This window comes from Hylobates moloch, unplaced genomic scaffold, assembly GCF_009828535.3.
Source record: "Hylobates moloch isolate HMO894 unplaced genomic scaffold, HMol_V3 SCAFFOLD_1, whole genome shotgun sequence".
NCBI classification, from domain to species: Eukaryota; Metazoa; Chordata; class Mammalia; order Primates; family Hylobatidae; genus Hylobates; species Hylobates moloch.
Window position 1 is genome coordinate 118,329,840 of NW_026652276.1, and position 16,254 is coordinate 118,346,093.

General features: G+C 43.0%; 1 protein-coding gene across 5 annotated transcripts in view; it reads left to right on the forward strand.

The window, feature by feature from the left end:
• Window positions 1-16,254, forward strand: part of COBL (cordon-bleu WH2 repeat protein) — a 308,687-nt gene that overhangs the window by 237,727 nt on the left and 54,706 nt on the right. For 2 of the 5 annotated variants that reach the window (XM_032758027.2, XM_032758028.2), the window contains 2 exons: window positions 1,638-1,776; window positions 3,717-3,887. In XM_032758027.2, coding sequence (XP_032613918.1) covers window positions 1,638-1,776; window positions 3,717-3,887 — 310 coding nt within the window. Of the gene's footprint in view, window positions 1-1,637; window positions 1,777-3,716; window positions 3,888-13,235; window positions 15,794-16,254 lie in introns of those variants that run through there. The other 3 variants (XM_032758029.2, XM_032758030.2, XM_032758031.2) reach the window with 2 other exon arrangements.

Consider the following 16,254-nt stretch of genomic DNA (forward strand, 5'->3'; position numbering starts at 1 on the left):
AAGGTGTGAAGTGCTTACTGCGGAGAGGGGGTGGTGGACAAGAAATTGCTGGTTTTGACTCAGCTTTGTGGGGTTATTTACTCTCTGTTATGTCCATGTTTTATGTAAAATATATTACAGAATTTTAGAATAAGTATAGGAGGTGGTTATAATATACTATAACAGAAGGAAAGAAAAAATTATTTTTAGAATAAAAAATAGCCTAGAAAAACATGCCAATTGTTAGTAGTTTGATTATTAATAAAGTGATTATGTTCTTCCTTTCACATATATTTTTTAACTTTTTTGTAATAAATGTGTACTACTGATAAAAAAAAAAGGGGAGACTTTTTACACACACACTCTCTCTCTCTCTCTCCCTTTCACTGTCTCTCTCCCCCTTTCTCTCTCCCATGTATGTGGTACACATGGTGCAAGCATGAGTTAATAAACCAGAGAGCACCAAGGTCAGAGTTGAAGTGGCAGAGGCAGGGTGTTGCAGGCACCATTCCTATGATGAGCCCTTGGAAGGCCAGGAAGTACTTGGACTGGAGGTACAGACTTGGCTCTGAGCTACTAGAGAGCAGGACAGCTCTCATCATGTGGTAGTCATCACGTTCATTCTCTTTTTTTTTTTTTCTGAGACACAGTCTCACTCCATCACCCAGGCTGGAGTGCAGTGGCGTGATCTCGGCTCACTGCAACCTCCGTCTCTTGGGTTCAAGCGACTCTCCTGCCTCAGCCTCCTAAGTAGCTGAGACTACAAGTGTCCACCACCATGCCTGGCCCATTCTTTGCACATAGTCTGCACTGCTCTATACACAATGTTCTTTAAATGAATTTTAATCAATGAGAGTGAACGAATAAAAACTTTTGCCCTAATGAAGAGGAGAGGAGAGTAGGATTATGTAGTCCTTCAGAAACAAAGAAATGGAATCAATGAATTCGATTTTACAGACAAAACAGATTTCACATTCAGCAATTAGACCTGCCCAGTATTCATGAGCTGCCTTTAGAAGCTGTGTGTCTTTCACTGTTGAAGGCTGTGAGCGGGAGCTGGATTTCTGCGGTGGTTGGGGGGCTAATGTCCCATACACTGATCTAATATCCCATATACTAAGAAACTTCATTGCGATTCTGGATCAAGATGTGTCCACCTGTGGACCATTAGATAGTCTTGGCTGCGGCTGCTCTGGAATGTGAACATGCAGTCAGGGAAGCAAACCTAAGTCAGGGCAGGGTGAGGTCTGAGCTGTCCCCATCAGCTCTTCCCTTGTGTGATCACGATTCACGGCAGCCCATCCTGTTCCAGAAGGAATTGTTCTCCTTACATTTAATGAAGGACTATAGGTCTCATTCTCTTGTGTGACAGGGAAGTTTACCGACTCTCCAGACTTTGCCTGGAGTCCCTAGAAAATATGAGCACCCTGCTCATAGGGGTCTTTGGGGTGTCTATGAGCAACACTTTGCTACCTCCAGGCTGCTCCTTGGACATCCGCTGGTCTCTCGCCTCATGGCCTCCCCTGCCTGTGTGGGAGGACCTGGAAAGGGAACTGGCCATCTAACAACCCTCTTGGAGCACCACCTTCTGCGTGCAGGTCCCTGCCCCAGCACAATCACCCTGACACTGCCTGTCTTTCCTTCTTTGTACTTCATAGGTATCTCTAGGGTCACAGATTGATTTACAGAAGAAGAAGCGGCGAGCGCCAGCTCCCCCTCCACCACAGCCACCACCACCGAGTCCCCTGATCCCCAACCGCACTGAGGATAAGGAGGAGAACAGGAAGAGCACGATGGGTGAGTGAGGCTCGGCCTGCCATCTGCATGCGGGGATGCTTGCCCTGTCCTGGAATGTCAGCTCTGATGTGAACTCCTGCAGTGGCCTCATCCATAATGACATTAACCCCAAAAATATTAATGCTAAAGAAAGAAGGGCTGGAAAGAAATAATAGCAAGTTCACTTCATATCTTACTAGCAGTATTTGGTGGACATTATGTGAGCATTTAGGAGGTGGGGGACGGTGGAAGGGGAGAAACGGCTGCAGGAGCGGGGAGAGGGTGAAAATGGGAAGCCTGTGAGTGTGAGTGTGCGATGTGTGTCTCTGATGGCAAAAGGAGAAGTTCCTAGGGTGACATTGTGGAAACTGCTTTGAAGGACATTTGGCATTTCGAAGAGATCTTAGGCCACAGGTGATGTATAGACAAGTTGACATCAGCTCAGTAATTTTTGGACCATCCTGTTTGAAATTAATCTCCACTTATATTACCTGGTACACATTTAGCAAAGACCCTGATTTTCTTTGAGGAAAAGAGAGCCCAGAGGAAAGAAGATGGAATTATACTATCTGTGAGCAGAAAGAGACCTATTAGATCATCATAGCCCACCCCTTTTGCTACAGATGAGGTGGAGAGAAGCTGAATGACGGCGCTCTCCAGGTCCGGGGGAGTCAAGTGTTCATTTTATTTTTAAATCATTCAGCATTTGTTATTTCACTTATGTTGGAACAGAAATGGCTCTTCCAGAGAGTGGTTGGAAAATGGCAGCCTAGGAGTCACACCCTCCTGAGCTGAGAGCCCCGAGAATGGCATGTGTCAGCGCTCACGACAAAGCCACCAGCACTCATAGGCCACTCACCATGCCCTTTAACCCACCCAGGCAGCCCCGCGTTTTGCCTTTGCCTTAAGGTCTGCAGCTGCAGGAGGGAAAGTCCTCCCAAGATAAGTGGCTGCCTTGACAGTTTCTGGACCTTTAGTGAGAGCTCTGTGGCAGTTTGTCAGCGTCTTTCCCCTTAGTCAGTTCCTCACTTTTAATGTGTCAGCATTTCAGCCTGGGAGTCAGTTACCTTAAGAAGCAATAACCTGTATTGCATGTCAGCTCATCCTCTTTCCCAGAGGACTGAAAGAAAATATCATCAGTGGATCACTAAAATAAACCTGGTTTTCTCCTATTTCGTGAAGAGCCCCCTATTCTCCCTTCCAAGCTCTCTCCCCATTTTTTGTAAAGGGACAAAAGCCCCTGGTTTAAATTTTAAGTGGCATCCACTGTAAATGGCTGTATGTGGTTGGGTCATGCCAATCCCTAGGCCAGTCACTTCAACCCAGGGCAGGACCCCCCTGATTCCGCCCTGGAGGCCTGAGTCCTTGTGTCCCATGTGCTTGGGACACAACATCTCCACCCTCTCTACAACTCAGGACATTCTTCAAAACAAACTTGGAGAACTATTACTCTAAACAACCAAAGGGGTTGAAAAGTATAAATGGACTCAGGAGATAAGCTAAATGAATGCTTAATCTAGCCAGAATAGGTCAGTGGCTGTAGAAAAGCAACAAGAGTAGGCTAAAAACAGATCTATGAACCTGAAAAAGACTAACATTAATAAAAGGAGTTCCTTTAAACTTGACAAAGCTCTGTAGGGGCTGTTGAAGAATAGTTTTCAAGCCCAGAATTTATGTAGTTGTGTCTGTTAAAAAGAAATTGCAACCAGGCACATCTTTCCAAACTGCTCCAATGATAGAACACTACGTATGTAAAATGTTAAAGTGTGAGTGTAGTTGGATGTGGTTGGTGCCAGATGAGAGTGGATTAGGTGCTGGATAAGACTGGATCTGGTGTTAGGTGTGGCTGGATCTGGTGTTGAGTGTGGCTGGATCTGGTGCCCAGTGAGATTGGATTTGGTGCCTAGTGAGTGACGACTTAGTTTAACCTGCTGAAGTAACTCCCTGTTGATTCCATATAGGTGGTGGACGGCAGGTGCCACAAAAGCCTCCCAGAGGCACTGCTCGGGGTCCACCCCAGTTAGTGCTTCCCCCACCCCCGCCCTACCCTCCTCCCGACACAGACGTGGTGGAGCCTCTCAGCTTTCCCGGGGAAGGCGCTGGTTCCGAGGCCTCAGACCCGAGACCCAAACGTATGTTCCTCTTGCTTCATTCGGACTGTGTTGACTGTTCATCTCTCTGGGCACTGCGATGTCAGGGCTGGGTTTCCAGATTTTCCATTCTTGTCTTTGTGTGTGCCTTTCCTTCTCAGCTCTTGTTTCCCAATGCTGAATGCAGTGTGTCTGATTTCACAGAGAATGCACTCTGGAGAATTTAACCAGGTAATCGTGCCTATCTGTGGTCAGACTTCAGCTAAACACACACCTTGTGGTTGTAGAGACATCAGCTAGGAGCCAGTGTTCTCATATTAGAATGAACCTCAGAGTGTCTTAGAGAGAGACAGCTGTCCGGCACAGCCGTCGTGTGATCTGGATGGTGGGCTGACTCAGGCAGGCTGTGGGCACACCTGCAGAGGTAGCACTCAAGAGCTGGGAGGACGTCCTTCGTAAGTTAGCTGTGGAACTCTGTGGCCAGCGGCCAAGCATGAGTACTGCTTCTCTATGGAAAAGGAAACTGAGGTACAAGAAGGGGAAGTAGCTCACTTTGAGTATACTAATAGCCAGAATTAAAGCCCTGCTTTGCTTCTGTTTCCCGGCACACCCTGTTTGAGATGGGGCTCTCCTTGTTGTTTCCTGGGGTTCTTTTGGACTTTAGTAAGTAGAGATAGCATTCCCACCTCTGGACAGGCATAGTTTTATACACTTACTCTGTACACTCCATGGCATTATGGGCATGTTGGGCCTGCGCTTGGACCACTTCAGTATGTCTCAGCTGTGCAGCAACACTTCTGATAAAGCAAGCGCCATCCTGGGCTGTGTACACGGAGCCGCGCAATGTCACTGTGCATGTGGCCAGGAGCCCTGCTGGTGCCCACATGAGTGTGCACAGCCCTCTGGTTAGGAAGTTCATACTTTTCTGCCACTGGACCGCTTTATCTTTTTCTGTCTTCTTTGGAAATGATGACTAGCTGCCTGCCAGCTTCTGGGTAAAGAAGATAATTGTTGGATTACTTACCGACTTTCTCTAGGCAAAATAATCCTGATTCATTTTATCTTTCTTCACAAGTACTTCTTTTCCACCCTTAAAATACGTTTGATCATCTTGACATTAGACATGCTTCCGAATGCAAATGAATTTTTTAGGGCATTCAAAAAGGAAGGGTTAGGCTTATCAATCAGAAAGACAGCAGCCGTGGCGTGGATGGCTCCAGACCCATTTCATCTCTGAAGACAGTGGGTTTTAAGCCCCACACACCAAGGCCATGAGAGTCGGTGCTCTCTCCTGCAGCCGCTGCCCTCACCAACAGAATATCCTCCCTGCAGGAAAAAGTGAGGGAAAAATAGCTGGATGAAAGCTATAAAGCCAAGTACAGCCCATTGGCAAGCACAGAATGGGCCCAGCACCAGCGGCTCTGTGGCAGCCTACACAGGATGGGAGAGCTGGGTGCAAACTTGCAGACCCTCACTTCCTCCTGTGTGTTGGGGGCACTCACTGTTCAGGTGCAGCATCTGCTGGGGCAACGGGCAGACAAGATGTGGGAGGGGTGCTTACCAGGGCGGCATCAGGCTTCCTCCTGCATCTCTGCAGAGCTGTGGAACCTCCCTACCTGCTGCCCTTACACCTTCGGACAGGTCTGAGCCAGAAGGAGAGCGAAGTGGCAGAGAAGACCAGACTCATCTTCGTCTTGCCTTGTGGCTCCATTTCCTCCTTGTGCCCTCTGCCAACTCCATACCAGTTCATTCCCCCAGGTACACGCACCTGGGACTTCCTTTGCCCTCAGCGTCATAATTCACCTTCTCCCTCTCTTCCCCTCTCACGCCCACAGCAATGGAGTTGGGGAAAGAGGAGGTTGGGATGGGGAGGCCCCAGGAGGCGTTAGATGGAGTGCACTGATTTCAACTCCCCCTCCCCTTCAGACCAGCCAAGCGCCTTGCCCTTCTTGGGACTCAGAGTCTCCCCTCCCTCTCCTGCCCCGCTCCCGCCCGCGCTCCTGGCTGACAGCGCACCACATGTTCAAGCATCTCGGAGCTTTTATGTTGCTAATCAGCAGAACCAGCCTGCCCATTGTTTCTGCCTTTACAAACTAGGATTCCCCACCCAAGCAGGCAGAATGCAACTTGCCTTCAGGACTTAAAAAAGTTAAGGAAAATGAATCTTTTCTTTCCATTTGTTGTATCTTTTTACATAATGTTGAAATCTGGGTGCTCCTTCCACCCATCCCCAGTGAGGCACAGGCTGTTGGTGCCTGAGTGCTGGGTGTGAATGTGCGTCCCTGTGGCCCACATTCACCTCTGGGCTCCTGAGCAAACTTCCGGCTGTTTTTGGCTGTGTGGAAGCTCAGTGGAGACATTTTAATGTCAGCTGCAAGCACTTGCCTGTCTCCTCTTGAGTTCAGTTTTAAAATTGTGTTCCTCGCATAACAAATGCTGTGTTTATAGGGGAGCTTACCCTGAGTACCTATGTGGCCCAGCGGGTCCACCAGGCATCTCACAGAAGCTCTCTCACTGCTTCGTAGGGTATGCACAGACACCATGGGGAAACTGAGGCAGGAGGCCTTACCACCATAAGCGGTACAGAGGGTTTTCTCTTTATGGGATCTCAGACTCTCAATCTTTGCTTCATCCATCGCCCTGCACTTCTCTCCTGCCACTGCAGAGACTCCCAGGGGACACCGTGGCTTTCACATTCGTTGTGATTTCTACAGCAGATGGTATACTCCACTTAGGTTGTTAAAAAGGAGAAATACACTTTTTTTGAAAACCAGTGTCCACTAACCTCCATAAGATAAAAAGATTCAAAAAGCTAGTGGATAATGGATTTGTGCGCAGATTTAAGAGGGTGAGGAGAAGACATAAATAGGTCCTATACAACTTCACCCTTTATCTCTTCAACTCTGAGCCATTCTGTTCCAGCCATTCCTCTGTCTCCTCCCTGACCTCTGTAAGGTCTTGACCCACTCATAGGCCTGATGGCTTTGCTGGGGTCCCAGTAGGCCTACTGCCAGCCTCCCTTCCACAGCCAGCCTCCTGCCAGCCGGCCTGGAACTCAGCCCAAGCACAAAGCCCTCACTCCCATTTTGATGCTGAAACTGTTATTAGTACTTGATACTTGGTTATGAAACCCACATTTACCTGGAACAAAGGCCAAATGGAGAAGACTGTATGCTCAGATGTTCAGTGCCACGTATGTGTGGGGCTTCTGAACTCTTTTAAACAAATACATGGTTCGTATCAAGAGTTCAGAAGAGGTGGAACAACCACCTCTTGTATGTGGCTCTGAGAGGCCACCTCTCCGCAGCTGGCTCTGCAGCTCACCCAGCCCATGTGCAGATTGCTCTGAGCTCCCTGTCTGCTCAAGCCACAGCTGCACAGGGCAAGTTCTCTGTGCACACCCTGTGGTCACCTCAGGCGCCCGTCTCTGGCAAGTCTCTCACTCCCTCCAGTGGGAATTCCTCCCACTACCTTCTAGGCATTTATCCTTTACTGTACTCACCATACCATATTACACACACCTGTTATGTGCCTCCTCTACTAGTTCAAGCTATTAATACTTGGAGGCTTAACTGTTTTATTCATATTTATATCTGTCCTTCAGGTTGGTGCCTGACACATAGCATAAATTTAATAAAGAAACATACCAGAATTTATCTCACCATGTGAATTGTAAGTATCAAATTACAGTGGAATATGCTATTCTATTCAGCTTCATTAAACATGTTTTCCAGGCTAAAGAGCATCTAGTACCCAGCATTTTAGGCCTGTCTGTAGGACACCCCTCAAGAGTCAACAGTGCATCAAAGACCTGTTGCAATTATACTTGAGAAAGATATGAAAATCTCCGTGGATTTCAGCATCCAACCTTGGCACCTTCTCGAGTGGTTTCTTGGTCTGGCCTTGCTGCTGGGATGCCTTCAGTTGTGTGTTGGCCTCTCTGAAGTGGCTCTCAGTGATCCTCACCTCCTGTGTTCACCCGCTAGCCTCTTGTAGCCTCTTGCCATGAATGTGGACTGTACTTAGTGACTCCTATCTAAGGAATAGAATATGGCAAAGGTAGTGGGATGTCACTCTTCTTACATCCAAGATGAGGGTTGAAAAGGACTGTGGTCTCTATCTTGGGCACCCTCGCTCACTTGCTCACTGTGAGGAAAGCCAGCTGCCATACTTGAGCTGCTCTACCGAGACCCACATGGCAAGGAGCTGAGGGAGACTTCAGCCGACAGCCAGTGAGGAACTGAGGCCCTTTGTCCACTGATCAGGAGCCTAGAAACCTGCCAACAGCCACTTGAGTGAAGTTGGGGGCAGATCCTTCCCCAGTAGGGCCAACAGATGAGACCATAGCCCTGATTGACACCTGGATTGTAGCCTGGTGAGAGGCCATGAGTCAGAGGCACCCAGCAAAGCCATGCTCAGATTCTAGACTCACAGAAACTATGGAATAGTTGATGCTTATTGTTTTAAGCCTCTACATATTGGGATAATTTGTTCTACAGCAATAGATAACTAAAACAAGTTTCAAGTAAGCAAAACACATCTCAAACCTACTTCAACAGTTAGGGAATGTCTTATCTCATGGAACAGGAATCCCAGAGTGGAGTAGCATTCAGTGTTAGTTGAATCTGAAGCCCAAGTTGTCATCAAGGATCTTGGTTCTTCCCAGTTCTTCTCTATATCATCTTTGGGGTCAGCTTCCCCCTAAGGCTGGGAGCAACGGGTCTGTGGCTGTTCCATGTATCATATCCAGACACTAGAATTTTCATAAGAGGAAGAGAGACTATCTCTTTTAATAGTTTTGTAGGAGAAAGGAAACCTTTCCCAGAAACCCCCCACTAAAGAGTTCGTCTCGTGTTTCATTGACTACAGTTGAGTAATACACTGACCCAATTCTTTGGCAAGAATGGAATGACCTTAGATGAGCCAGGCCCATCTGGCAGATGGGGATGGGGTCAGCTTTCTCTGAGGTACGTGGAAGTCACTGGTCAATGCTGGAGTTCTGTTAACTTGGAAGTATGGGTGATGTATGCTATATGAACAGCCAGCAGTGCACACTGCATATGGGTTGCAGCCTTCATTCAGTTTGATTTTAGTCTGGAGCATGTAGGATGTGTGATGAGTAGGTACAGAGAGGATGGTGAGTCACTGTTGAAGAGCAAGTGGGTGATTTGGCTCAAAAATAGTAAGGCCAAGCATCTGAAAGTCAAAAGTCACCAAGGAACCATCCTCCTTGAGGGACGATTTCAGTGCAGAACTGGCCACTTCAAATCTAGCCTCCACCTACACTTCTCATTTTCTGCTTTTCTAGAGCAGAGGAACTATTAGAAATGCTCCTAGCAGTAGAATATGCCTATTTAGTATCCAGGAACTGAAGCATCTGTTTTCTTGATAATCTTTGTAGTAAGAGATGTGTTCATCACACGAATCTGAAGAATACTGGATCTCACTTAAAATTACTTCCTGCTGTAGAAAGCATAATCTTGTCTCTTCCAGAGTTAGTTTACAGTGGAAAAAGTGCAGCCTTTTTAAAGGCAACACAGGGCAAGTGTGAAGGTGTGTGTGGCCAAAGAACAAACTCATGCTCCCTGCTGTCACCTTGTATAGAACTGAGATTTCTGTTGCCTGATCCAGGCTGTCCATGTCTTTCTGGCTATCATGGTCAGGACAACTTGCAGAGTCTGAGTTGATAAATATCACACGTATAGGAGAAGGGCTATTAAGCTATGTAACCTCTCAAAGCTGCATATTACAAAGGGCATCACTAGTAGGGTTTTGGTGTGTGTTTGATGTTTCCCAGCATGGTTTTAAGAACAATGGAAGAATGGCTCCCTGGTCTGTGGTCTTTAATCATGTTTTTTTTTATTAATAAGATTTTGCATTAAACTTTAGATATCTAATCATGTACACAGATGCTTTATGTGCATGTCTAAACCAATACAGTTTTATGCATACGGATTTTTCCTCATAACTTTCTAATCAGCTTGCTTTCATTTGATTTCAGTTGAAATCACCATTGTGATTCACCATAATGGAGCCTACTCCCTTAGTGCATTGAATTGTTTATTTACAAGATTTGCAGTGCTGATTATAATTAGGCTATTAACAAGTTATGAATTATCTATTTTAATTAGCAGACCTTGGAGATTTAAAGATCAATGCGTATGGAGCTCAAATTACAGATCCTCAATTTACTTTACATTTTAAAAATGAAAATATTCAGTGACTGTCATTTTCTCACACGTTTTTCTACACCAGGCTTGAGCAAATAAATCCTTCCTTGGGCATACATTTACAGGGTAATTGACAAAAGATCAAAAGGCATAAAGGGAAGATAGGTCATTGTCTCCTGCTAAGCAACCCCCGCCCCCAACAAGGGATACTATTTCTAGCTAATCGATTTTAAATTTGTGACCAAGTATCCAATTCTAAAGAACTTTAAGGAAATTCTAAAACAGGGAGATAAAATGAGAGGAATGAACTATCTACTTTGAATTAGAAGAGAGTATCTTGAGTTTAATCAGTGCAGAAATAATAAGAAGAATGATTTACATTTTAAGCAAGTGATCCAGCAGAGGAACTGCGAATCTAGAAATACTTCAATCCAGCTTGAAATATTTGGTGGCTATAATCCTATCTCTACACTGGGGACCAGATGCTCACTAAGGGCTGCTGGCTCAGTGAAGAGCCGTGTGCTGCTTGAGCAGAGGGCATGGAACTGGAGAAGGTAGGACAGGAATTTGGCTGATGCCCCTTAGGTTGGGACCAGTCCTCATTAGAGTCTCCTAATGCCTTATTCTCAAATTTGAGTCCAAACTAAGTACTTTTCCTATTTCAGAACAAAGCAGTTAGTTCTAAAGCTTGTGACACAAACAGTCCTGTGAGTCCTGTTTGTCGTGGGAAACACCCATGAAACACTACAGGTGTGGAGCTCAGAGCAAGCCCTGGGAAGCATTCTTGCCCTTGGCTGGTGTTTATTTGCCACTTTCCTTCCCTGGCAGGAGAGCCAGCCACACAGCTGTTCCTGCTGCCACGGGGCAGGCATGGCATCCAGGAAAACAGGAAGTGGGTCGTGAGCAAATGGGCCTTCTCATAAAATGGAAGGAAATCGTCAACTGTGGGACTAGAATCTGTCCGTACTCAAAAGTACATTGGAAAAAAACGCAACTGAACTTTTAGCCTGTTATTATTGTACCTTGAAAACCATTAAATCTACCCAACATAGACTAAAGATTGGATGCAGCTTAGAAGTGAAGTAGTGAGAATCAAAATACATCTATATATAGCTTTTCCAAAAAAAACCTTGTGAGCCTATTTCTTTTTGCTAATTACTTCTTAGTCTTTTATTTACAAGGTACAATGTCCCTAACTTGAGAGAGAATTAAAGAACTTAGTGACAACTCAATGGAACAGAACAGCACTTTGCCAGCTCATAAAAGCAGATCGTTAAAATTTCAGGAATTTTGCAAACCAATGGCTGAACAGACCCACTATTAAAAAGTAAATTATATAGACATACAATTAAATAAATAATATTAAAAACAGAGGTAACAAATACTAAAAATGCATCACTTCCTAATTATTTTACTACATTTCATTACTATTTCTATGTTCTCGAGGTTGTTTACATGTATCGGCTCTGTAGGATTCAATGCTATAGAATAGTAAAAATATATCACAATGTGCTACTGCACATCTCTTCACAGTACCGCATTCAGTGACTGATGTCAATAGCAGGAAATCAACCATCGAGAAACTATTTATAGCATAGGAATTAGCAAATGTTACAAATCAGGTACTGATTGGTCTTGTTAATTGTCTATATATAAGACAGTGATTGGGAAATATAATAATGCAGATTAAATAGAAAAGTATGTCATATCTGTAGCCAATACATTGTGAATAGCAGAAAAAATTGAATTGTACCTCCATTTTCCAAAAACCATGATCTATTCAGCCAAGTCATTCATGGGAGTGACAAATGAGTAAAATTCCAACACGTATCTTTCTGGTTTTAGTTTCATCTTACTGTCTGATGCCATCATGTTGAAGTTATACTTGTTTGTTAACGGTAATGATTGACTGGCTACAGATTAAAGAATCTGGGAAAAATTAATGAAAGCATTCTATGAGAATCAACTGGTAATACAGAATTTACAAAAAATAGTATTGTGCATTTTGTTATTTCTTATAAATTTTGTGTTACTTATCCTTTATATAAGTAAAACTGATTGTAACTATTTATACCTTTTTCCTCCAAAGAGCTGGTTACTAACCATTTACCAAAATACCACTGCAAAGTAGTAACAAATATGAATAGAAATGGTGAAAAGAAGTAATATTGTTTAGTTAAGAAACCTGAGAACAGATTTCTTTGATTTTCATGAGTCAGTGCTCAAGCCCTAAGCTGATGCAAATAATCACAACTGTATCTTGTTTTCTTGAGCTTTAACTTGTAGCATGAACTCAGGTTAAGCATAAAAACCATGTTGAAGAACTTCTCTTTGGGTTTATATAAATTTAAGTCCTTCCCAGAAATAAGGCATAAACATCTTGATTTTTCAAGAATGGTTTGAAGTTGTTATTAAATATCATTACCTTGTTTTACTAGTTAAGAAGTAAATAGAGATTATGAATCAGGCATTCTCTTATGACAATAGTCTTCTAAACTGTCTTAGGAGGTTTTGGGTGATGATGTGCACTCAGGCATGGCCCTTCTTTATTTTAATCCCTCTCCCCCAAGGCCTTCAGAGATTTAAAGCTACTCTCATGTAATAGCCCTTTGCACCACGGGTCAGTCTCCCACTAGAGAAAACAGTGGCACTTGAGAGGAGTTAGCTCCACAGGTACTTGCAGTTGATGTCCATCTCCAACTCAGTAAAACAACCAGTATTCTCTAAGTTTATATGTGGGGCCTGCCCATTGTCACCCTTATCAAGATGGGATACATTGAAATTGAGGGCATCACAAAGCCATATTGTCTATTTTCCTCTGGGGTTCTACAAGCAACTTAAACTTTTTTTTCAAGAGGTAAGAAATAAATGACTTGCCTACCAGCTGCTTTGTGTCTCTGCTTGTAAGGACCTTAGGTTTCATATCAAATCCAAATAATTTTATGTGGCAACCTGAAAGACCAACCATGAGGGAAGCAATGCTTATGATATGGTTCTTACAGGAGGCAGAATCGTATCTGTTAGATCAATAGGCCCTTTCCACAGCTGGCATACAAAAAGACTAAATGGAAAGGAAGAAAACAATAACAATATGCTTTGGCTGATAGAACGCTTGCTATGCAGTGTTAAATCTCCAGGGGCTGGAAGATGAATGATAATGGCAGATATTTATTTCACCGCAAGTGTACGTTCACATTTTGCCATTTATTTTCCCCCACAGTTTATTGCTGTGCATCATTCCCTACTCAGGCCAAGCGCTTCTGATGGACGGGCCTCTTCCTGACCTCGGACCTTTCCCAGTGTCTCTTCTGCCCTGGCTCTGATTTTCCTGTTGTTCTTCCTCCTTTCAGGATAAAAGGGCTCATTGTACACCCACAGTTCACTTCCTTTGGGATTTACATATAAATGCATTAATAACAGAGATTTGTTTGACTGAGGTTTATATTTTTTTTGAAGGAGGTAAATTATACGCAAATTTTAGGTTGATAATATTCACCTGTCTGAAATTCACTGATACTTGGAAATGTTCCTATGAAGAATTCTGCTTTATTTTAATTCATTATTAATTCATATTTTTCTTACTGGATATTCGATTCCAGAATTTATTGCCCATTTTTCTTAAAACTAGATTGTGTCCATAAATTGACCAGTATAGTCAATTTGGGTAGAACTGAAACTTTCTGTCTACCTGGTAAAACTAAATGCCTAAAAACATGAACCATATAGTTAGTAGGAACTCACACCTTATATATACTATCCATTCAGTGATACATAGGACCCAATGTCTTTGTGTTTTTGAGGTTTTCCCATTACTGTGTACTTTGCCATTTTACATAGTTCACTAAAAAGAAAAAAGCGGGAGAAGAAGGGTGTTCTATTCATTATTCTGTATTATGATTCTCTTCATTATTCTATTCTATTCATTATTCTATTCATTTCTTCACCCATTTATTCACTAAACAGTGACACAGTACTTACTTGATGCTAGGTATTACACCAGTTTTGTGGGCTATAAGAGTGAATAACGAGCACATGACCTCTGGCCTTGGATTTTACTACCTGTGGCTCCCCAGGCACATGAAAAGAAGTAAAGATGGTTCCATTTGATAAGTACTAGTCCCAAGGGTTGTACATGTGATAAAGATGCCAGAGGGTGTGACCACCATGTCTGTGCAGAGGTGCTGCCGGCTCCTCTTTGAGTATGAGATCCCTCTGCAGTCACACAAACTCACCCAGTTACGAAGAGCTAGCCACCTCAACTGCATTGTCCCAAGACAGGCAGAGTAGGTAAAAATAGTCATATGTTAAAATTCAAGGTTTAGATAAAAAGACAACTAGTTCTTGCTTGCTTTGATTAACTTTTATTATGCAGATGCATTTGAACTGGAGAAGCTTGTCATGTTTCTCTCTAAAAGATGTTTTTAAGTGTTATTGCTCAAAATGAAAAAAAAAAAAAAGAATCAGTAAGTATTCCTGACATGTAGGACTGTTGCCTGGCTGATCACAATGAAAATGTTAGCTATGACTAATGAAGGAATTATCACAGCTTACATTGGTATTAATAATAAACAAATATAAGCCGAAGCTATATGTAACCAATTTAGTGCTATGTATTGGTGAAAAAAACAGAAAGTTACAGAAATTACTCACAATGAAACATAGAACAAGTTAGAAAGGGCCTTTTTTTTTTTTTTCATTGAAATAAAGGACTTTTGTCTGATAAGTAGCAGTCATTTGACCTCAGATCATTAAGTGGGGAAAGTCTAAACAAGAAAAGGTAATGTTTACCTGAATGTTGGGGAAGGCATTAGGATTTATGGCCCAGACTTAAAGATTGTAGAAGATTGTATATAATTACAGCAATAAGCATTTGTGTAAGAAGTAGCTATTATGCTGAAGAAAGATGGGCACAGAAAATCTCTAGGCAAATCCTTGGAACAGGGGAAAGTGATACTGCTCGTAGAATTATTGGTTCAAGAGGCAGAAAATATGATGCAGTAAGTATATCCACTTGATTAAAAATAGACGACAGAGGTATGTGGTGGGGGAAAACAAATGCAATAGGGCTAAGTCAGCTTACATGGAGTGAATTGAATTTGAACATGGCACCCCCAATTTACTTGATCATAAAGTTAGCCAAAGACATGAGTGGTCAATCTTTGACAATACTCTAGTGATCTCCAGGAGAGATGGCCTGATAGATGTTGGATAGAATCAAGGGCCATTTGATGAGCAAGTTTTGTAGATTTACATGTGACTTGGCACTGTGCTGGCATTAGAGCCTTCTAAGAATCAGACAAATTAATTAGATGAAATTTTCTCCCAAAGCACTTGCATTTCAGAAAGTTTCTCATTTCTGACTCAGCTTAGAACCCATCGCTTGTTGCAGGTCATTTCTCCTCCTTATAAGCCATGTCTGTTTCTTTTTTCCATCATGTCATACACCCTGTCCACAAAAGATGGTAGCTCACATTTTCTAACTAGAGACGTGCAGGCAAGTTGATAGCATGAAGAATCCCTTGGGAATACCAATTCTGTAGCAAATGCTAAGGTGAAAGAAAAACTATGCATTATTTTTCAACTATAGTTGGCTTAAATTCTTAGTTTCACCCTGGAGACCGTGTTGTCAGTGGACAATTGAGCATGCTGTGATTTCTAAAATGCAAGCTAGTTTATATGACAATGTTTGCCATCTCACTTCACCAGTACTTTTGACCTTTTCATATGATTCTAAAATCACTTACTTGTAAATAAATACTCCTAGTTCTATAGATGAAACAATTTGGAAAAATCTTAACTGTTTACTCACTGACATTTTATTTTAGCATCCATTATAATCAATCACACGTCGCATCTGTGTTTGTGATGCTTATCAACTGCTAATTTTCACAGTTTTCATGCTAATTTGGATCCATAATATGACACAGTTTATTCACAACTTCCATAGCTCATGTAATGTAATTCAAAACGTTTCCACGTGCAGACTAACATTTCCCATAACGAAACAAACTTTTCTACCATAGGGATAAGAGTACATCTTCCAAAAAATTACAGGGGAAAGTGAGGGCCTTTCAAACAAGTATTCAAGATGTCTTGAGTCATCATAACCAATTACAGATTATCCAGACCCAGAAACTAATCCACATACAGAGCACTTGCTTCCTCTGGCTTCTCTGAATTTGTGTGTGTGTGTGTGTGTGTGTGTGTGTGTGTGTGTGTGTGTGTGTGTGTGTGTGTGT